The following is a 21,804-nucleotide window of genomic DNA, read 5'->3' as shown; positions in this document are numbered from 1 at the left end:
CGCAGACACAGCGTTCGCGAACCTAAAGAAAGCCTTCACCAATCCACCTGTACTGCAGCATCCTGATCCTGACCACCCGTTTGTCGTAGAGGTGGACGCCTCGGATTCAGGAGTGGGGGCAGTTTTGTCTCAACGTTCTCCGGTTGACCAGAAGCTGCACCCCTGCGCCTTTTTCTCTCGTCGTCTCAGCGCCGCCGAGGCGAATTACGACGTGGGAAACCGTGAACTTTTAGCTGTAGTTGCAGCACTACAGGAATGGAGACACTGGCTCGAGGGGACCAAAGAACCCTTCACTGTTTTTACGGACCATAAAAACCTGGAGTACATTCGGTCCGCTAAAAGACTAAATTCGCGACAGGCCCGGTGGGCGCTTCTGTTAACGCGATTTAATTTCACCCTCACATATTGTCCCGGATCCAAGAACACCAAGCCTGACGCCCTCTCCCGCCTCCACGATCCCGCGGAAAAGGACCCCACGCCAGGAGCAATCCTTTCGGACCATTGCATTCTGGGGGCTTTGAGGTGGGAGATCGAGCGGAGGATTCAGGAGGCTCAAGACGGGGCCCAAGTTCCGGCTGAATGTCCCGCAGGGAAGCTATTTGTGCCTCCATCACTGCGGTCGGAGGTGTTGCAATGGGGGCACGTGTCCAAGGTGGCTTGCCACCCCGGAGTGACCCGGACATTACATCTCGTCTCCCAGCGGTTCTGGTGGCCTGAGCAACGGAAGGATGTCATGGAATACATCAACGCCTGTTCCGCCTGCGCCTGCGGCAAGGCCTCGCGTCGGCCTCCGGCTGGATTGCTCCAACCTCTACCCATTCCTCCTCGACCTTGGTCCCACATCGCCCTAGACTTCGTCACGGGTCTTCCTCCGTCCCGTGGGCGGTCCGTCATTCTAACCATTGTGGACCGCTTCTCTAAATCGGCCCACTTTATCCCGCTGTCCAAGTTGCCGTCGGCATTGGAGACCGCCTACCTCCTCGTGAAGCATGTTTTCCGTCTCCATGGCATCCCGCTGGACATTGTATCCGACCGGGGGCCCCAGTTCGTGTCCAAGGTGTGGAAGCGGTTCTGCCGGTCCCTGGGGGCCACGGCGAGTTTGACGTCGGGATACCACCCGCAGTCCAATGGACAGGCGGAGCGCGCTAACCAGGATCTGGGGGCGGCCCTCCGTTGCGTGTGTCTCCACCGTCCCTCGTCCTGGGCTGACCACTTACCTTGGGTGGAGTATGCGCACAACACCCTCGTCTCTTCAGCTACTGGGCGGTCCCCTTTCATGACGGCCTACGGATACCAACCACCGCTGTTCCCGTCCCAGGAGGGTCAGGTGGAGGTTCCGTCGGTGCAGTTCCACCTCAAACGGGCTCATCGCGTGTGGAAGGAGGCCAGGGCCGCATTGTCCCGCACCGCGTCCAGGAACCGGCAGATCGCGGACCGTCGGCGACGCCCGGCGCCGACCTATGTGGTGGGGCAGAAAGTGTGGCTGGCTACGAGGGACCTGCGCCTGGCCGGCACGTCTGCCAAGTTGGGGCCACGGTTCACCGGACCGTTTGTGGTGGACTCCGTCGTCGGCCCCGTCACAGTCAAGCTCCGGTTGCCGGCCTCAATGAAGGTTCACCCCGTGTTCCACGTCTCGCTGATCAAGCCGGTAGCGACCAGTCCCTTGGCTCCGTCTCCCACCCCGCCTCCTCCTCCGCGGGTTGTCGACGGTGACCCCGTGTACACTGTGCGGGCCATCCTGGACTCTCGGCGCAGGGGTAAGGGGTTCCAGTATCTGGTCGACTGGGAGGGCTATGGGCCAGAGGATCGGCAATGGGTCCCCCGCTCCTGGATCTTAGATCCGTCCCTGATTCGTGACTTCCACGCTTCTCGCCCGTCCAAACCGGGTGGGCCGCCGGGAGGCGTCCGTTGAGGGGGGGGTACTGTCATGATCCGTATTCGGCAGCAGGTGGCACGCGTTCACTTCTGTCGCCTGCACACCTGCTGCCTATTTGCCAGAGATTGCACCTGCTATATCTAGGCGCTCCGACAGTCAAATCACTGCCGGAGTATTGCATGCCGTGCCACTGCTGTTGCCTATGATTGCCATTCTTATTCGATACCATTCGCTGTTGGTTAAATCTTCGTCGTCCCAAAGGACTCATTATATTAGCGTACGTGAACTAGTACTTGTCTTAAACATATTTCCCTTGCCATTTTTTGCAAGCGTTTTCTGTTGTCGCGTTTCCTTATTTCCTGGTTCTCGTTTTCACCAGCGCTTTCTGTTGTTTATTTGACGGGGTTTTGTTTGTAATAAATATTTTTGTTTTGACGAAGTCCTTGTCGGTGTCTGCTCCTTCGGGGATCCACTTATTCTCTGTTACGTACGAAGCAGTTCCCTTTTCCTGCTTCGTGCGTAACGTGACATTACCTGACTGATTCTCAACAAAATTTATGTGGGGTCGGATTAAAAAAAAAAAAAATACAGTAATGAGTGTCTGACAATATTTTAAACGAAACTCGCAATAGTTTGAATGGTTTAATGGAATGACTCAGTTGTGTTTATGTCCGAATAAGATTAACTGAATAACAAAAATGTTTGTGGGGTTCTTTTAACCATCTGGAGCAGTTTTAGTAAGATGTGCAAATTCTGATACTGATATTTCCTGACTGTTGAGTACAACAACAGACTGGCATGTCAGGACCATTGTCCGTCTGGAAGCATGCATGAGGGAATAAGGGCACCACATCCAGTTTGGCTCTTTGTTTACATTTTGGGTTGTCCAAGGTCAGGCTTCAAGGTAGAGCAGTCATATTTGAATCCGAGGACCTGCTTATAACAAAATACCAAGCAGCTGGGACTCTTAAGAGCACCCAGAACAGTAGTGTCAGTGCTCTGCCACATGGGTGTCATAATCTTTGCACTTTCCAGAGTAATTTCCTGACAAAGGGGAATGTTGAGAAAAACTGCTTTGACAAGTTGATTGTATCCAAATTTTCGGACTTCTAAAATGGAATTTTAGATATTATAAATGTGGTTTTTTTTTTACTTATTTTCCTCTATTTGTGAAATTGTGAGCAAGCCATTCTGAATTTTGACAGATTGTGACTTCACAAACCAGGCACGGGTCTCCAAAAGTCTCCAATAACACCAGAAAATGTAACAGTGGGCTGAATATTTGTGATATATTCTTACAAAGTTGCTACATTTTAAGGCATGCTGGGCTTTTAAGAAAATGACTTTTCGCTGCGCCTTATAGTGCGGAAAATAAGGTACATAAAACTGATTTCATAAAATTTTTATTTACCTCACATTTCTTTTGGCAAACTGCTGTTGTCTTCGTCATAGGGTCATATACTGTCTGTTGCTTTGACAAGTTTTACCCGGTTACTTTTGGCAAGTATTGCCATAATTTGGTAGGCTACCCTTATAATGTATCAAAAAGCAACAGTATTGGGCCGAATATAAGACGCTGTTTTTTGTATTGAAATAAGACTGAAAAAGTGGGGGTCGTCTTATAGTCGGGGTCTAGACATTATACCCATTCACGAAGCTAGATGGCGCCAGATATCAAGGAAGCGAATGCTGAACTTTACTCCCCAGGCCAAAGTGAACCCCTGCCACGAAGAATAAAAATAAAAATAGCGGTAGCACGAAGAAGAAAAAATAAAAAACAGCGGTAAGAAAGAAAAGGGAAGAAAATAATAGAAGAGATCTCAGAAAATGGAGAAACGTAGCGACAATCTGGAGAAAAGTGGGTCGAAGATCGGCCAGGTTAACCGGCAGTTGAGGAGAAGTTATGATGTAATTTACATTTCAAAAACCAGAAGCCATTCATTTACGAATGTGATTGCACTTTAGTTTACATATTCAAATGTTCAGATATTAAGATTTGAATGAGGCAAAATAATATGCATTTTCTCTCAAATATATTGTTATAATCATTTTTTTCAGATGTACTGTAATTATTTTATGTATAAAACATTAATTTGGTGTTCAAAAAGTCTTTTGTCAAACTTGAGTCTTGAAAAAGAGGGGGTCGTCTTATAATCAGGGCCATCTTATATTCGGGCCAATACGGTAGATATTCAATCTTTTATCTTGCATCGCCAAGCAAAATGTAAAAAGATTTCTCTAGAGTTCACTATGGACACATTAGCCCTCCCTCCCGTCTCTTATTTTCATTTTATAATAATAATAAAAATAATAATAGTACATTTTATTTGTGGGCACCTTTCTGAGCACTCAAGGACACCTTACAACAAGCAATTAAAAACAACATCAAATAAAATAATATAAAATAAAACAAAATAGAGATCAATCAAGCCCAGGGGTGGGCAAACGTTTTGACCATTTCTTTCCTTCATGGGTGAGGAGACTGATGTCAACGAGCATCTAAATATTCATTTGAGTGTTTTATTAAACAAAGTCATCAACTTAAATAGGCGTGCCCCTTGTTCAATTGTCAGGACCTGTGAACAGCTTGCAGGTCATTTGTTGTGAAGCAGATTGCATGGCTTGCCAGGTAATGAAGCAGAGCGCTAACCTCCAGCCCATATGGCCTTGTTTGAGTTGCCCATTTCTCAACAGCCCGTCTCTCTGAAACCTTGTCCTGCCCGTGAACCACCTCAACTCAAACATCATCGTACCTTCCTTCTTTCGTAACACACACGCATACACAAGAACACACCACACACACCATTGTAACTGCACACGCCTAATAATATAGCAGTTTGGGCTATGAACAAAGACAGCGTTCTCCATATTATTATAATGAATACTGGGAATCTCCCTCCGCCTTCGGGTGGGGGGACGGGTCCTGACCGTTGTTTGTGCATATGCACCAAACAGCAGCTCAGCGTACCCACCCTTTTTGGAGTCCTTGGAGGGTGTGCTGGAGAGTACTCCTGCTGGGGGACTCCCTTGTTCTGCTGGGGGACTTCAATGCTCACGTGGGCAATGACAGCGAGACCTGGAAGGGCGTGATTGGGGGGAACGGCCCCCCCGATCAGAACTCGAGTGGTGTTTTGTTATTGGACTTCTGTGCTCGTCACGGATTGTCCATAACGAACACCTTGTTCAAACATAAGGGTGTCCATATGTGCACTTGGCACCAGGACACCCTAGGCCGCAGTTCGATGATTGACTTTGTGGTTGTATCATCGGATTTGCGGCCGCATGTTTTGGACACTCGGGTGAAGAGAGGGGCGGAGCTGTCAACTGATCACCACCTGGTGGTGAGTAGGCTCCGATGGTGGGGGAAGATGCCGGTCCGTCCTGGCAGACCCAAACGTATTGTGTGGGTTTGTTGGGAGCGTCTGGCAGAATCCCCTGTCGAAAAGTTTCAACTCCCACCTCCGGCAGAGCTTTTCCCATGTCCCGGGGGAGGCGGGGGACATTGAGTCCGAATGGACCATGTTCCGTGCCTCTATTGTTGAGGCGACCAATCTGAGTTGTGGCCGTGAGGTGGTTGGTGCCTGTCGTGGCGGCAACCCCCGTACTCGCGGGTGGACACCAGCAGTAAGGGATGCCGTCAAGCTGAAGAAGGCGTCCTATCGGGCCTTTATGGCCTGTGGGACCCCAGAAGCAGCTGACGGGTATCGACTGGCTAAGCGGAGCGCAGCTTCGGTGGTCGCCGAGGCAAAAACCCGGGCGTGGGTTCGGTGAGGCCATGGAAGCCGACTTCCAGGCGGCTTCGAGGAAATTCTGGTCCACCATCCGACGTCTCAGGAGGGGGAGGCAGTGCACCACTAACACTGTGTACAGTGGGGATGGGGCGCTGCTGACTGCGACTCGGGACGTTGTGAACCGGTGGGCAGAGTACTTCGAAGACCTCCTCAACTCCACCAACACGCCTTCCTCGGAGGAAGCAGAGTCTGAGGATCCTGAGGTGGGCTCCCCTATCTCTGTGGTTGAAGTCACCGATGTGGTTAAAAAGCTCCTCGGTGGCAAGGCCCCAGGGGTGGATGAGATCCGCCCGGAGTTCCTCAAGGCTCTGGATGCTGTGGGGCTGTCCTGGTTGACACGCCTCTGCAGCATCGCGTGGTCATCGGGGAGAGTGCCTCTGGATTGGCAGACCGGGGTGGTGGTCCCTCTTTTTAAAAAGGGGGACCGGAGGGTGTGTTCCAACTACAGAGGGATCACACTCCTCAGCCTCCCTGGTAAGGTCTATTCTATTGGTTCGCATTGCCGGCAAAAAGTCGGAATCGTTTCCAGTGAGAGTTGGACTCCGCCAAGGCTGCACTTTGTCGCCGATTCTGTTCATCACCTTTATGGACAGAATTTCTAGGCGCAGCCGAAGCGTTGAGGGGGTCCGTTTTGGGGGCCTCAGTATTGCATCTCTGCTTTTTGCAGATGATGTGGTACTGTTGGCTCCTTCAAGCATGACTCTCCAACTCTCACTGGAGCGTTTCGCAGCCGAGTGTGAAGCGGTTGGGATGAGGATCAGCACCTCCAAATCTGAAACCATGGTCCTCAGTCGGAAAAGGGTGGAGTGCCCTCTCCGGGTCGGGGAGGAGATCTTGCCCCAAGTGGAGGAGTTTAAGTATCTTGGCGTCTTGTTCACAAATGAGGGCAGGAGGGAGCGAGAGATCGACAGGCGGATCGGTGCAGCGTCTGCTGTGATGCGGACGTTGTATCGGTCTGTCGTGGTAAAGAAGGAGCTGAGCGAAAGGGCGAAGCTCTCAATTTACCGGTCGATCTACGTCCCAACCCTCATCTATGGTCACGAGCTATGGGTCGTGACCGAAAGAACGAGATCCCGGATACAAGCGGCCGAAATGAGTTTTCTACGCAGGGTGTCCGGGCTCTCCCTTAGAGATAAGGTGAGAAGCTCGGTCATCCGGGAGGGGCTCAGAGTAGAGCCGCTTCTCCTCCACATCGAGAGGAGCCAGATGAGGTGGCTCGGGCATCTAATTAGGATGCCTCCTGGACGCCTCCCTGGTGAGGTGTTCCGGGCATGTCCCACTGGCAGGAGACCCAGAGGACGACCCAGGACACGCTGGAGAGACTATGTCACCCAGCTGGCATGGGAACGCCTCGGGATCCGCCAGGAAGAGCTCGAAGAAGTGGCTGGGGAGAGGGAAGTCTGGGCTTCCCTCCTAAAGCTGCTGCCCCCGCGACCCGACCCCGGATAAGCGGTGGACAATGGATGGATGGACTGGGAAACATAACTTTTTAATGTATTCTTTGCAAAGTGCAATATCTGAAAATCGGTACTTAAATGTTAGATGAGGTATACTTTAGTTACCATGTTCAGTTTAATGAATGTGACAGCGCTTCTACAAAATTTTCCACACACTAAAATCGTCAGACATTGATAAGTTTATCAGCTTATATCCCTGTGCAGCAGATGTTTGCAGCTAACATAAACTTTGCTGCTTTTGCTTACACTTTGCTACTCCTACTTTCTTTAGCACTGACCTGTCATGATCCTGTTCTTGTGTATCTCCACCAGATGGCAGTGGAGGGGATTTCCCTCCAGCGTGCACACCTGCTGCCAATTTGATCATCAAGTTAAGCCATGTATTTAAGGAATTCCCATGTGCCAAGTCTCCGTCGGATTATTGGCCTTGTTGCAGCCCTTGCTCAAGTGTTGTTTTCTCGAGTCTCTCAATCTTATCATTGTCTTTTTTTATTCTCTAGTTTTGTCATTATGGCTAACGTTCCAAGAAATTATGGAAACCTTCAGTCAATTCAAATATCAATGTGTGGTGCCTTCAACATCGCAAATTAGCCTTTACAAATAGAGCCAAACCAAGACAGATAAAAGCAACATAAATACGTCACAATGTTAAAATATTCAGTTTGTCCTTCCTGTCATATCCTTTCACTCACTGTACATGTGGCCTTAATCCTCCGGTGTCACACAGCACTCCGAGTTGACCCACATGTTTTGTTTCCTGATCACACTGAGCTGATATTCGCACATTTTTCTCACCTGGTGATTTGCACAAGTAAGAGCTGCATCATGTGTGCTACAGATCCTTTTATACAACTTCTTTATTGTAATAATTATTGTATGAATGAGCAGTTTAGCTGCCTTTCCTTTTGACATACACATCGAAGGCTCCAGATGTTTACTGACAGATGTCACTTGCATGCAACCATTAACTGACTGCAATGCAAATAAGCTTTGCTGTGGTTTGCAGTGGGCCTGCAAAGCGAGGTTGCTTAAATCTTAATGCCTATTCGCTGCAATAAATAAACCTATGAGATTTCCTGCATGGTTTTCCCCAGGGGCCCGCAACCAAAAAAAGTGTTACACAGTAAACAAATAATTCTGATGTGAAAACACAGGAAAGGCAGAATGAGCACAAATAAACTCTGCTCTTCCACATAAAAGCCAGATTCATAGTTTTGAATGAGCACGTTGTCGGGTTTCCGTAAAGAATTGGACTCCAGAACTTGGAAAGAATTGATCAAAAAAACGACCGACAAAGTTCAACAAAGAACGCCGGTACAATGCCAGGAAAAGGAGACAACAAAAACCGCTTGCAAAAAAGGCAGGCATAAAAACATATACGGAAATTGCTTGTCAATAAATAGACAAGACGAAATCTACAACGCGTATAATACAAAAACTGTGACTATAACTACAACGAAAAACTACTTACAAAAGCAAGTGCAGAAAACCTGGGGGGCAGTGTTGTGTCCAAGGACCGGCAACCCGAGGCCAAGGACTTGACTCCGAGGCCAAAGCCAAGGACTTGGAAAATTCTCCGAGGCAAGGCCAAGGACAAGGACTTGAGAAATTTTCCGAGGCCAAGGCCAAGGACCAAAGACTTGCCTCCGAGATCAAGGCCAAGGACCAAGGACTGATTTTGAAACTGAGGCCTAGCCGAAGACATGTACAAAACAATGCTATCATACCACTTGGCAGGTCTTCATGATTTGCAACACCCCTCCATCATAACCCCTTGCACTCCCTAACGCTTGAATGAAGTGTTTTTATTCAAAGAGTAGAACAGTCAGGGTACGTGTTATTTGTACTGAGAAAAACAAATATAAAAGCATATGATATACATTTATGAATGAATGTTTTAGTGCAGTAGTTTCTTAAGATGAAGTAAATCAACACTCAACAGGCATGACATGGCACGGAAGACAAGTTGAGAAATGACTTTGCATAGAAGTCAATCACTGACTGCAGAAAAAGCGGTAATCTCTCAGTGATAATTTTACAGTTTACCGGCGAGTCCCTGGGACTCGCTGATCAGTAAAGTATGAGTCCCATTATGCATTGAGAGAGTCCCAAATTTCGAATTCTGAAACGGTCTACTTATTCAATTGCATATGATAATAACACAAACAACAACATATACATACAATGATAAACAAATGCTGCAAAATTTTAAATAATTCAGTAGCAGGCCTGAGGATTTCGGAAATTCATGGTAACCGTTTTTCGGTTCCGTCGGATTACCCAATGGGAAACCACGATAACAAATGTTGGGTTCCGTAAACGTTCATCATGGGAACCCATTTTTCTATTTTGACTGATATTCATAATCAAGAATTCTGAAACTCAAAAGTATAATGTCTCAAGGGTAAATGTTTGAAAACGATGCATTAACAATGAACATTACATCAGCAGCTGTGTCCTCCAGGTTTATTCCAAAAAATAAATGGATCAAAAACTGGTGTACTCATGTGACATCATCAGAGTATTTTTTCCAATCTCACACTGCAAAGATTGATTTATTGGTAATCAATACAGGTAAGTATTGATGTGGCTTGATATCCTCTTCCCAAGACGATGCATGTGTAATCTACGATCAATTTGACGAAAGAATTTAACACACGTCATCATGAGTTCTACCAACAGTTAACATTAGCATTACTACACCTTGTGACAAATGTTTTATTCATAAAGTTACCATGCTACAACCAGTAAATTATAGAATAACCAATACTGTTTCATAATATTTTTCATAACGATTAGCCTACAAATCTAATGACCAACTTGCCTCGTAATCGTGCCTCTCGTCGTATCTTGCTATCGTGTTCTGTGCATATATCCCAGGTAAGTTTAGTAATACGCCCTTTGGACAATTCATACAAAAAATCAGACTGGCATTCCCATTTCTTAAATGTCGTAATTAGTAGACCTTTGTGAGGTTTTTTCGCCGCTATCTCAAATGTTCATCCGTGCGATTCCTCAGTTTGCGGACTAAAATAGCAACCCATTGTAACGTTATCTGTTGTACCCCCCCCCCCCCCCAACACTGAAAACAAAGCAAAACGAAAGTAAAATAGAAGAAAGACACTCACACACCACACCACACCACAAACACACATACAGGCACAGTGAAATCGCATTGATCACACAGTCAACTCGTGTGCGGTGACTTTCATGGTTAAACTATTTTTCGGTACCGTTAAAATGACGCCACGGAAATGCACGCTACCGGTAACGATTGTTACCGTGAAATCCTCAGGCTTGCCGTACTTTTTGTTTGTTTGTTTGTTTGTTTTGACTGAGAAATTTCCTTGCGTCCCAAAAACGCACATTTGGAACTGTGCGTCCCGTGGGAAAATTATGCATCTAGGACGCGGGACGCAGAGGTAACGAGATGGCTGAATCTCTAAACATTCTCTGAGTACTACTATTATTACCACTACCACTAATACTACATTAATTAATTTAATACCTTCAACTTCACAATAATAATAAATAATTAAATCAACCATGACTTTAAACTATGTATTATCAATATTCATTATTCCAAACATGAGAAAGCATTCAGCAAACGTAACTGGAATCGAGCAAAAGGACTCCAAATCCCAACGGCCAAACCCGGAAGTGAAGTGCCGACATTATTGACTCCAGCTGGAACGCAAATTACTTGGTTCAAACAAACATTCTAGTGTGACCACACAAACGTGACGACTGTGCAAAAATAACTAAATAAAAGACACCACTGTTACAGAAAGGCTTTACACGCTATTTAAACTGCCGATCGCGAACGAAACGAACCGTGATTGAAACTAACTGTGATGCCGCTCTTTACATGTTGCACTACCTGGCCCCTGTCAGTGGCAGTCCCGCCCCTCTTAGAGTGCCAAATCCGGCCCCTTGGTCTATTTAATCCAGCCCGCCGAAGGTTGGTACACAATTAAGGTTCAAGGTGAATGATTGCATTCATTTCATTTGGACTTGTAATGACAGGCATTTCATCACCAGGTGGCGCAGTTACTTGAAGTTGCAGAGCACAGGGAGGGAGGGGGAGACAAAGAGAGAGGGAGAGAGATAGAGGGAAAAATCTGATCTACCACCTGCAGACCTCTGTCGAACGGAAATTCCCGAGAAATAAAAAAACGTAGGCATTACATTTTCTACGACTATAATACATTAACGATCGATTCATAACAACGGAAATTCCGGAAGCCATACGGAAGCCCGCAGTAGCGCCAACTCCAGCAGATCCCTCTCGATACGACGGAATAAGTGTGTCCGCGCCGCCGCTATTTTCTATCATTGGATCCAAAACGGTGACGAGTGACTCTTGACTGCAGTGAGTTTGACTGGAATTTACGAAAGTTTTTAATTTCATTAATTTACATTTACGTCCTGTAGATCATGGCGTCCAAATGAAGAGGAACAGTAATGATCGCAGAAGAGAAAGTGATATGTATCTGATTAAACGAAGCGGGTTACAAAGTACGAAACATTCAGGAGAAAAAAAAATAAATGGAAATAAACTATTTGGCAAGTTGTTGAACATTATAGATTTGACTGGTGCAATTTCTAGCATGTGATTGGTTTATTAGGTATTTTATTTGTCAATAATTACCATGAACCATAACAATCGTGCTTAGATGCAGGTATGCAACTACTGTCTTGTGCTGCTTTGCTGAAATAATCGCTCAAAGAATCCCCAATGGAAAATGATATTTCATCATGCACCAAGATGCATAAGTGGGTCAAAAATGACCCGAAAAGTCATTTTCTTGTGATATGTTTGGAATTAAAAATGTACATATTTTGACTTCATGTATTCATCAAATAACAACAAAACAAAACATATTTTTGAAATTCTTCCATTGAAATTTTAACTTGATGGAATTTTAGTTTTGGGATTTCTACCCCAAATTCAGTGGGTCATGAATTGTACGATGAAGGCCACCAAACCCAGAAAGGTTTGCCTCACATTTTGGATTTAGTCACGACCAGACCAAGAAATGGAACGTTGATGAACACCAATAAATTTCTTGCAGTTTGCGTACCATCGAGTTCAAATGGTTCAAAGACCAGAACAGAAGCACTGCTGAACAAGTCAAGTATCGGTACAGTATTATTTATTTTTTAAATAATGTGGCTGTACTTGGAGACGTATGATTTCCATTCAGTGAAACCTAAATGTAGCGAACAAAACAATAACCATTAAACAGCTGTAATACCCTACGTGAAGTAAACATGTAGCACCAGTATGCTCAAAAAGTAATCCTTTTTTTTTTAAACACATCCAACTTCTGAACTTTGAACACTGACTTTCCACACTTGCTCATCCTCCAATTGGGCCTCTACTTCAACATACCTGAACGTTCTTTCTTCAATTCTCATAGACGACACATATTGTAAGACACATAGACACGAAGACGAAGCGAACAAGACTGATGGATTTGTGTTCAAAGAACACGGACAAAGACAAGGAAGGCACAATACAATTTTACACGCAACACATAACCACGAGTTGGGATAACAACATGCAGACATTTGCGTTAGGTGCTTTCAATGCAAACACAACTGACCGAAACAAGGTTCATCTGATGGCTGGCAACGGATTTAATGTATATACTGTATGTCGTTAGTATAAGCACCGTAGTCTTGTGTTTTAAGTATAAACATGTATTAAAAGATGTAATCATGAACACACGAACCAAGTGGCAGCGTACAGACCCTTAGTCTTCTTGAAATATAGTTTTAGGAAGCAATTAGGGACATGCGGGGACTTCATCCACTCTCTATTTATCTCTTTCATCCTGGAGGAGCCCGGTCAGATGCTATTTTGCATATTTCAGGGCCATCTGAAATAGATAGTGGAATCATGAAAATGACATACTCAGTATAACAAGTATTCAAATCATTGTAAGCATTGTTGAGTGATTGCTCGGAGAGTCGAGCATTAAGTCGTAATTTGCTAGCCTGCAAACTATGCGCTTAGGTGTTCATTTTCAAGGCATCTCAGCTAAGTATCAATTTGAGATAGGTCAGCTATTACTTTTCTTTGCCCAAACATTTATTGGTTCCAAAAATGACCCACCAATCCATTTTCTACATTCATTTTTCTTGTTCAGTTCATAGAGAACCACTGTAATAATTTGCTCTGATATATTAACCGCTAATAAGTATTGTGTACTGGTATTCAAATCTTTCACTGGCATTGACATTTCCAGTGTACACTTTGCTCTTATCTTGATTTTTTTTTTTTTTTTTTTTAGTCCTTTTGAATTTTGGAATCAAATGGTTGTTTAACTCATTCAGTACCAGCCAATTCTGGACCAAGTCTGAAAAGACGTTTAAAAACGTCTTTGGGAGTGAATGAGTTAATTACCTTATGAGCAATGTCTGCAAGCTGCTGGGCTGTGTGCACCAGCCCGACTGTCTTGTCTTCAGCCGCAGACAGTTTGTGCCCACGCTCTCCCAGTGCCACTTTCATCTGATGGACTATGTAGAAAACCATGAACAGCTTTAATTAATATCAATGGAATGACGGAATGAAAGAAAAGTAAAGTATCCAATACCAATAATTACTCCAAATTTGCAGGTAGTGATCATATTTGAATGTTTTGAAAGTCGCTGAAAAATGTAGTGTAATGTATAATACATTTCTGGGTTCAAGTTTTTCATTTCCAAATACTGTACAGTATTGTTGTTAAAATCATCGGTTTTGTACACTTAAATGAGAATTGAAATATTTTTACTATGAACACATATTAAACATTTTGAGGTACTGTATTACATATACGCAGCATGTCTTTGCTTTTCTTACTTATACACTTGCCGTCAATATTTATGTTTTTCCAAGCAAATTTAAACACGCCGTTTCAATACATTTCTTATTCTGTGAGGATTGCGTAGTTTGTTTGCCTTTGCTCCATTGGCGTGCCTCATGCTGGTGGTTGGCCGCCACCTGGTGGCGTAAAATGTAACTACAAGATTGGTTTCCGCCAACAAGATGGATACAATTTCTAACGGGGGAGGGCAAGTGCGGCACCATGATTTGTTTTTCTCCCCTGGGATTTAGGGGGAGCTTCAGAAAATAAAAGTCTCCTCCTCTGCTTGGAGTGGGGCCTTGGTGACAATGTAAGGAACTGACTAACGAGGACACGATCTGAGGTGGGCTATTTTGGCGACGCTTTGGAGGATTCTGCATCGAACAACGGGGGCGGATATCGAGGAGGGGGGTCCACTACTTCGACGGTGTCTTCCTGCGGTGCTTCATGTTACTTAGATCGATTCTCACATTGCTAATAGTTATCAGTGAATAGCAGCAAATTATACAAATTAGATTTGACAATACAGTGATCCCTCGCTATTTCGCGGTTCGTTTATCGCGGCTTCGGTGCATCGCGGATTTTTTCAAACATATTCCTAAAAAAAAATTTTTTTTTGAACTCCGCAAAAAGTCCGCAAACGGTCCGCAAGAAACAGTGAAAGTCAGCAAAGCAACAGCGAGTCACACAGCAACATACAGTATACAGTGAAACTCCTCTACAACGAAATCATGTTTGCAGCAAGATATTTTTCACAACAGGGGGTTTTTCATGTAGCAAAGTTGATCTCAGCTGTAAGCACACACACACCCACACACACAAACGTATGTGTACATGCACACACAAACGTATGTGTACTCTATTTTTATTCCAATAGTGCATAAGTATGAGCACACACTTATTTGACACTTCATATTGTCAGTGTAGAAAGAAAAAAAGGGAAAGAAATTGCGAAATTTACGATCAACATTCACCTTCACTTACATCAATTTCTTGGATAATGTATTTTATTTTCCTTGCTCCGTCTTTCATTTTGATCACTTTTACCCTCTCTTCCAGCATCAGAGCTCTTATTGTCTTAGCTGTTTGACATTCAAATGTCTGTTTTGTAGCCATTTTAGCAATGCAACGTCCATCCTCATCTGAATCTAACAATAACAAATACTTCCTTGCATGCAATGAACTTTTAAGCCAGCCACTGGAGCGCTAATGAGAGTTAGCTTAAGGTTTTTAGCCTTCGAGAGCTAACTAAGGCCATCGAGGACTACGAAGCGTCCCGTGGGTGTTTTTAGCATGATTACAAGTAAAGCATTCGAGGAAACGTTCCTTTATTTGAATGTCCGTCGAGCCATAAGCAATTTACTCTGAGCAGCTAATCGGATGCTAGGGATCTAGCTTCAGTATCTCCACACATAGACAGTGAGGTCCCTCTTGGCCAATCGGAGGCCAGGATGATGCTCGGTAAGCCAATGGCAGCGCAGCCATGAGTATGTTGAGTCCAGGAAACTCACAGCTGTGACCGAAATAGACAGCGTTCACTATGTAAACCAGTGTGGTGGTTGCTGTTGCCTTTTTTCGAACGAAGCAGTAGAGGTCGCTGTTGGATAAGACTTCGTTGTAGTGAATGTCTTCGTGAGGCTGGAGCAGAGAAAATGATTTCGTATAACGCAACAGGGGGGTTTTCGTCATATGGGGGGCAGGAGAATGGGAATTGTGTTCATGCATGAAGATTTTTTCACATAAGAGGGTATTTTCGCCCATGTAGGTTTCGTTCTAGAGGAGTTTCACTGTACAGTACATGTGGGGTGGGGGGGGGTCTGAGAAGATGTCAAGCCATGTTGATTGGCTGTGCATCGTTTTCTGTCTTATCAAGTGGGCTACTCATTGATATTTAATCAGTGTCTAAGTGTTGTTTACTGCATGCGTGTCTTTATGTGTGTGTGTGTGGGGGGGTGTGGGTGTGCGCGCGTGGCTGAGAGAGAGAGAGACAGAGAGAGAGAGAGAGAGAGAGAGAGAGAGAGAGGAGGCTTATAAGAACAAAAGCAGGTCTCTTCCATCCTTAATTGTCTAATCATCCTTAATTGAATAATCATAAACACGTCTGCTGCACGCAGTGGGATCGCTAGTGTGTGTGTGTGTGTGTGTGTGTGTGTGTTAGTGCGCTCTGCTCAAGCGCAAAGGCCCACGTAGGGCAATTTTTTTTAATGTATGTTAATTGGTCGCTACTTCGTGGATTTTCGTTTATCTCGGGTGGTTTTGGTAGCCATTAACCGCGATAAACGAGGGACTACTGTATCAATGACTGTGGCATGATTCTGTTTTTGTGTGTTTCCAGCAGGTGGCAGAGGAGGGCCTCCCCTCCGGCCTGAACACCTGCTGCCAATCATAATCAGTCAAATATTTCAGGACTTCAAATTGCCATGTCTGTCAGATTATTCCTCACCTTGTTCATGATGTTGTCGACAACTGTTGAATTCTATAGCTAGTATTTTCCAAGCCTCATTTTTGCAATCTTCATAGTATTCTCGCTGTTAAGCTTAGTCTCGGTTTTGTATTGTTTGCGTTTTGGACCGTCTTCTTGTCTTTTCACAACAATAATAAACTCTTTTTGTTGAAGTCCATCTGAGTCCACGTTTTTAGAGTCAGATTCTGTTCCGGATCCGGAACAGACTGAAAATTAATCAAGCCAACTGCAACTCAACTATATATTTGTTCAAGATTGGCTTCCACACAAAGTTCCACCCAAAGCAAACCAAGAAACTAAGAAACCAAAATGCAGCAGCTGTACTCGCAGGTAAATTTCAAGTATCAAAGTGTTCTCGCGGGTAATTTAACTTTTCAACCTAAGTGACACAGCAGTAACTCTGGAGTTGACTGAGGAAATTAGAGGGCGGGCCTTTGGTTCCGACTAACAGTGACCGTTTGAGGTAATGAAGCACAAAGTACAAATGAAGTGGGACTTGTTGCTGTCTTGCTGCCTGGCACGTCTCCCATTAATTACAGTGCCTCTGTCAGTGGGTTCAGTGGTGCGCCGTGGTCCCTCCTATCCCTCCCATCAGCACCAGCCATTGTATTGCATTGTATTGTTGCTCAGCACTCATGTGACACCTCCCGCCATAGAACACAGAGATGCCTTTCAGATGGAGAGGGGCACAGAATAAACAATGGACAGCAGACAAAAAAAAAAAACATCCAAAAAGACAAATTCTGGATAACATGACAGAAAGAGTTGACACTAACTTGTTGCTCTTTCCAGTAAAAATCTACTACCTCTATTCTCCGGGCTCCTTTGGTTTGCAACCATCTTCTTCTTCATATGATTAAAGAAGGCTTTGCAGCGGTAGAGGAACAGATTCATTGAGGAAGAATCTGTCACGAAAAACAAAACCAACATACTTTAAACTCCAAATATAAACTGAAAGTGAAAATAGCGTAGAGTATCACATGCGGCATTTGGCCACCATTAGATTTGGTTTGTATTGGCCATTCTGTAATGACCACAGAATGAACTGAGGTCAAATAACACTTAACCTTCACGTAAGCTAAAATTATTGAAGACAACAATTACAAAGAATACACTTGGTGCCTTTGCTAACTGCATCTCTTTGCTAGCAATCAAATATTGTGAGCGTAATTAAATGCCCAAGTCATTTTTTGGGTCAAATTGTAATCTCTGTGTAACTCTTCCACCGTTGCTGCATGCCATTGTCTTTTTGCTTCTGTTCTCAGACTATCAAGAATGTGTGTTTGTCCGAAATCATTTATAAGTCATCAATTTGACTTGGCCGTTTTTTTCCACCGCATACAAAGATGGCCGATGGCATGAGAAAAGCTGCTTTGCTTACCACGAGTGATATTTTAGCTCTTCTCAATTGATTCACAGCATAAGAACGCAAGCTAGCTTCAAACTTCCGATACAATTAAATGGGCCTTCAGTCAGTCAAAGGAAATAGCAACTATGGGGCTAAACGTTTAATAGGATTACCGCGACATAAGAAATTGTCAAAGTGTTAGCAAGAATATTTTTCTCATTTGTCGTCAAACGAATGTTTATTTACATTTTCAGTCAGCCACATCACCTGGAAAAGCAAAAGTAAACTCGCTCATTTGTTTGGAGCAAATTTTTTAATGAATATTTGCGCTTTATTATAAGTGTGAAGTCCTTTGTTTCGACTAGGGCTACGAGAGGTATTCTTGCTAACATTTGGAGGTCCTGCAGTGAACCTGTTCATTTAAGTTTATCATTAACGCTCAGCAGCATTTAATTTTCTTCTGCTTCAGGGTCAGGAAATGAACCCTTTCAGGGACAGCGGTCACTACAGTGGACAGTCTATCGTGTTATCAGGTTACAGGGTGCATGAAAGGGTTAAACGCAAGAACATGATCATTTTTCTGTATTGGTTGAGTGGCCAATAAATACGAAAAAGGATAGTGATGGCCTAAAAGATATGCACAATGCTATGGAATGTGATAATTCAATGACAAAGTACCTCCTGTAAGTTTGGATGGGCAGTTGATGAACTCCGGTGGTCTGGGTGCAACATAGCTTTTCCGTCGTGCTTTTACTGTTCCGGATGAAGGCCCCGGTGAGGAATCCATCGGACCAGCGACCCCATCCTGGTGGGAAACCCGGCAACCCGCCTTGACCAGACTTCCCGCCTTTCCCGCCCAGTAGGTCTGGCAGGCACGATATAGAATCTGGACAAGGATGCACTTTTCTGCCGCTGAGCTGGCCACCCACTGATCCACAGCATTGACGAATACCAAGTCAAATTCGGGGGTGTCCTAGTGGAGAGTGGATAACCTGTTAGCAAGAAAGTACTCTTGATGCGCTTCAAAGGCATATCTTGATTGATTCCTTCTATGAAATGGTGACCTTGTTGGGATTAATGCCATTGACCTGTCGTAGCTGCTCCACCGCCCACTGTGATGTCCTTGTGAAGGCCAAGGAACCGCTAAACTGCTTCACCTTTGAAATGAGGAGCTGGTGCGGCCTTGTGTTGGTCACTACACAGAGAGCATAAACTATCGTTAACTGCTGACAACTAAATTCCGATGAATTGAGGTTGCGGAAAAATGTAAACTGTCGGAAAACAAACAGATGTACACGGGGGAAAGAAAATAGATGGGTGGAGTTAATCAGCTGCAATATTTACGCACGGCAAGCACAATTGGGACACCGTTTGAATGGGGAATCTAAACAGAATGCTCCGATTTGCAAATTTCACAATATTAAAAAAATCACTTTTAAAGTTTAAATATGCACTTTTTCTCCTCAAAAGATAGCCTGGGAAAACAAAGATTTGTTTCTATTTTCCATACACGCACACGCACGCACACACACACACACACACACACACACACACACACACACACACACACACACACACACACACACACACACAAGTCAAAAAGTGATATTTGCACCTGAAACACAAATGAATGTTGCATAGTCTCCTTTGGTTCCAGGGGAAAAGAAAGATATTCTCTTCTTTTTTCTCCTCTGTACCTCCACTGCCACCAGCATCCGCTCATTACGGGGGATGAAGACTTCTTTGTTGATTGTAGACTGAATATTCATTGCTGATGTTAGACCTAAACCTGGGATGAAACAACACAGGATACACGCCTTGGTGAGAACGAGTAAATATAATAGCCAAAAAGTAAGTTGCCGTGAAGATATGAGGCTCTCTCTTTCGTCACTGCAGTGCATTTGCTTTTTTTAAAATTCAAACGTGTCATGATTGTTCTGTTTGTGACCAACAGGTGGCATCGGAGGGCTTCCCATTCTTCTTCTCCTTCTCACGTTTAAATGGCTGTAGCAAAATGTTTTGGTTTAGCTTTTTTTAATGCTAATTATAAAAGACGGACCGAGATGACAGCGTTACTCGAACCCCAGGTTCACTTTATTTTTTTAATTTTTACTCTCTTTACACTGTCGTACAGCCATTTCGGAGTTGTAAATTAAACTTTTTGTTACACGTGCTTATTGAGGAATTGAACAGGCATGCAGTTGAATCATTTCAATGCATCTTGTGATGAATCTGCAGACAGGAAACACAAAATTACTGGACTGACATTTCCTTAACGGCCACAGGTTGAAGCCTGAGCCAGTTCATCTGGAGGCCAGTTGAACCTTTTTTACACCCAGAAATTGATTATTCGTCTATACGTGGAAGATTGTGTTGCAAGTCAGTGAGCTTCAGCCCAATTTTGAACAGAGAGTGCCATCTAGAGGACTAAAATAAATAAATAAAATAAAATGTTTCATGAAGCACATTTGAAGCTCCATTTCCCCATCACTACCAAATAAAACCGAGGAAACTCGAACTTTTCTTTTTTAAGTTAAGCACTTGAGTTGCACAAGTGCACATTTCACTTTTTAATCTACTCGCTTTTATTTTGAAATGCTGACCTATTTTTATTTATTAAATGAGAGAACATTACAAAGTCATGGTCACACTATATGTTTGAATACCCTGGCAGAAATTGTAAGATGAGCCCCATTATAAATAAAGATATATTGTATTGTATTGGGATGGCACCGTGTCCACTGGTTAGCATGCCCATCTCACAGAGCAGAGGTGCAGGGTTTGATTCCAGGCCTTCCTGTGTGGAGTTTACATGTTCTCCCCGGGCCTTCGTGGGTTTTCTCCAGGTACTCTGGTTTCCTCCCACATTCCAAAAACATGCATGGCAGGCTGATTGAACACTCTAAAAATTTTCCCTAGATGTGAGTGTGATCGCGGATGGTTGTTCATCTCTGTGTGGCCTGCGATTGGCTGGGCACCAGTTCAGGGTCTACTGCCCAAAGACGGCTGGGGACGGCTCCAGCATGCCTTTGTGAGGATAAGCAGCTAAGAAAATGGATGGATGGATTTATTTTGTATTTTTTAAAGACACATGAAGGAGCAGACAAAGCATGTTAAACAGCATATAGCAATAAAGAAAATAACGAGTTGGTCCTTATTCAGTCATTTGTATTTTCTTCATCCAAAATTTTATGATTATGATCTTTCGGGCCTTTGGTGCAAGCAAGGTGAGTCAATCTATATGTTTTGATGCTTGTAATGGCACAACAGAATTTTGGGGGTCATCATTTTAATCATGAAAAAAAATGTGCTCCACTCATGCAGCTTTCCCTGCTCAAAAATGAAAAACGCAAAAACAATCTGTAACATCAAGCTGTTTCACTTACCTCCCCCCGGTTCTTTCTCTCGAAGATCAAAAGTGCACCAAGTTCTTCCTGTTAGTTGAAAGTGACGTTAGTTTCCTGTTAGATTAACTACTAGGTAATTTAGCTGTCATGAATTTATACCCTGGCGGCACACCGAGTGGTGTGCCTTGCAGTGAAGGCACACACAAATCACAGTCTGTCCCATTAGGGGAGGATGACACTGAAAGGCAGAAACAGACGTTCTCTGTTTGAGACACAGAGAACCATGGGTCACTGCACTTTATGGCTGCTGAAGATCCAAACAACACATCGGTACTTAAATCACTGAATCATAAATCATGACAGGTGGAATTCTTCCTGAAAAAAGTCTTCTCTTCAACCCTTGGGAATTTTTGATCACGTAACAAGATGTAAATCTCTGGCTGGATTTTTAATTTTTTTTTGATTTTTTTGTGGGCTCTTAAATCTGATGTTGATTAAGTGTCTCAAATGTTTTTCAATGATGCTATTATTCCGTATGGAGGTGGTTTATGTTCCTCGTGAAGCTAATTAGTGCATTCCACTTAAAGTTGCGTCATAAATTTCAAATGTCATTCCCCAAAATATTATAAACGCCTCTCAGGATCACACGGTGCAGTCCAACACAATT

The 21,804-nt window shown here is 44.1% G+C and overlaps 1 protein-coding gene across 3 annotated transcripts; it reads right to left on the bottom strand.

The window, feature by feature from the left end:
- Window positions 1-12,263: 12,263 nt before the first annotated feature.
- On the bottom strand, window positions 12,264-21,365 carry stxbp6l (syntaxin binding protein 6 (amisyn), like). 3 transcript variants are annotated; one of them, XM_086101039.1, is made up of 7 exons: window positions 21,177-21,365; window positions 19,406-19,579; window positions 18,879-18,985; window positions 18,469-18,763; window positions 17,249-17,347; window positions 13,537-13,649; window positions 12,264-13,009 (listed from the first exon to the last, which is right to left on the bottom strand). In XM_086101039.1, the coding sequence occupies exons 2-7, from the start codon at window positions 19,557-19,559 to the stop codon at window positions 12,986-12,988; spliced, it is 792 nt and encodes a 263-aa protein (XP_085957165.1). In that variant the 5' UTR covers window positions 19,560-19,579; window positions 21,177-21,365; the 3' UTR covers window positions 12,264-12,985. The 3 variants fall into 3 exon arrangements, with proteins under 3 accessions (XP_085957165.1, XP_085957167.1, XP_085957164.1); XM_086101041.1 differs by having other exon boundaries at window positions 18,469-18,718; XM_086101038.1 differs by having other exon boundaries at window positions 18,855-18,985; window positions 21,177-21,363.
- Window positions 21,366-21,804: the final 439 nt, after the last annotated feature.

This window comes from Hippocampus guttulatus, chromosome 20 (genome assembly GCF_054856545.1).
Source record: "Hippocampus guttulatus isolate MCC_2025c chromosome 20, RoL_Hgut_1.0, whole genome shotgun sequence".
Lineage (NCBI taxonomy): Eukaryota > Metazoa > Chordata > Actinopteri > Syngnathiformes > Syngnathidae > Hippocampus > Hippocampus guttulatus.
The sequence above is the reverse complement of the archived record's forward strand: the minus strand, read 5'-3'. Positions and strand labels throughout refer to the sequence as shown.

Bases quoted from the DNA above. Each gene is read 5' to 3' on its own strand.
- stxbp6l (XM_086101038.1), bottom strand. From the start codon at position 19,559: ATGAATATTCAGTCTACAATCAACAAAGAAGTCTTCATCCCCCGTAAT. The intron at 18,986-19,405 runs GTGCAAATATCA...CTCTCTGTGTAG, and splicing joins AACATTCATTTGTGTTTCAG to TGACCAACACAAGGCCGCAC. The intron at 13,010-13,536 runs GTAATTAACTCA...TATCTATTTCAG, and splicing joins TTGCAGACATTGCTCATAAG to ATGGCCCTGAAATATGCAAA.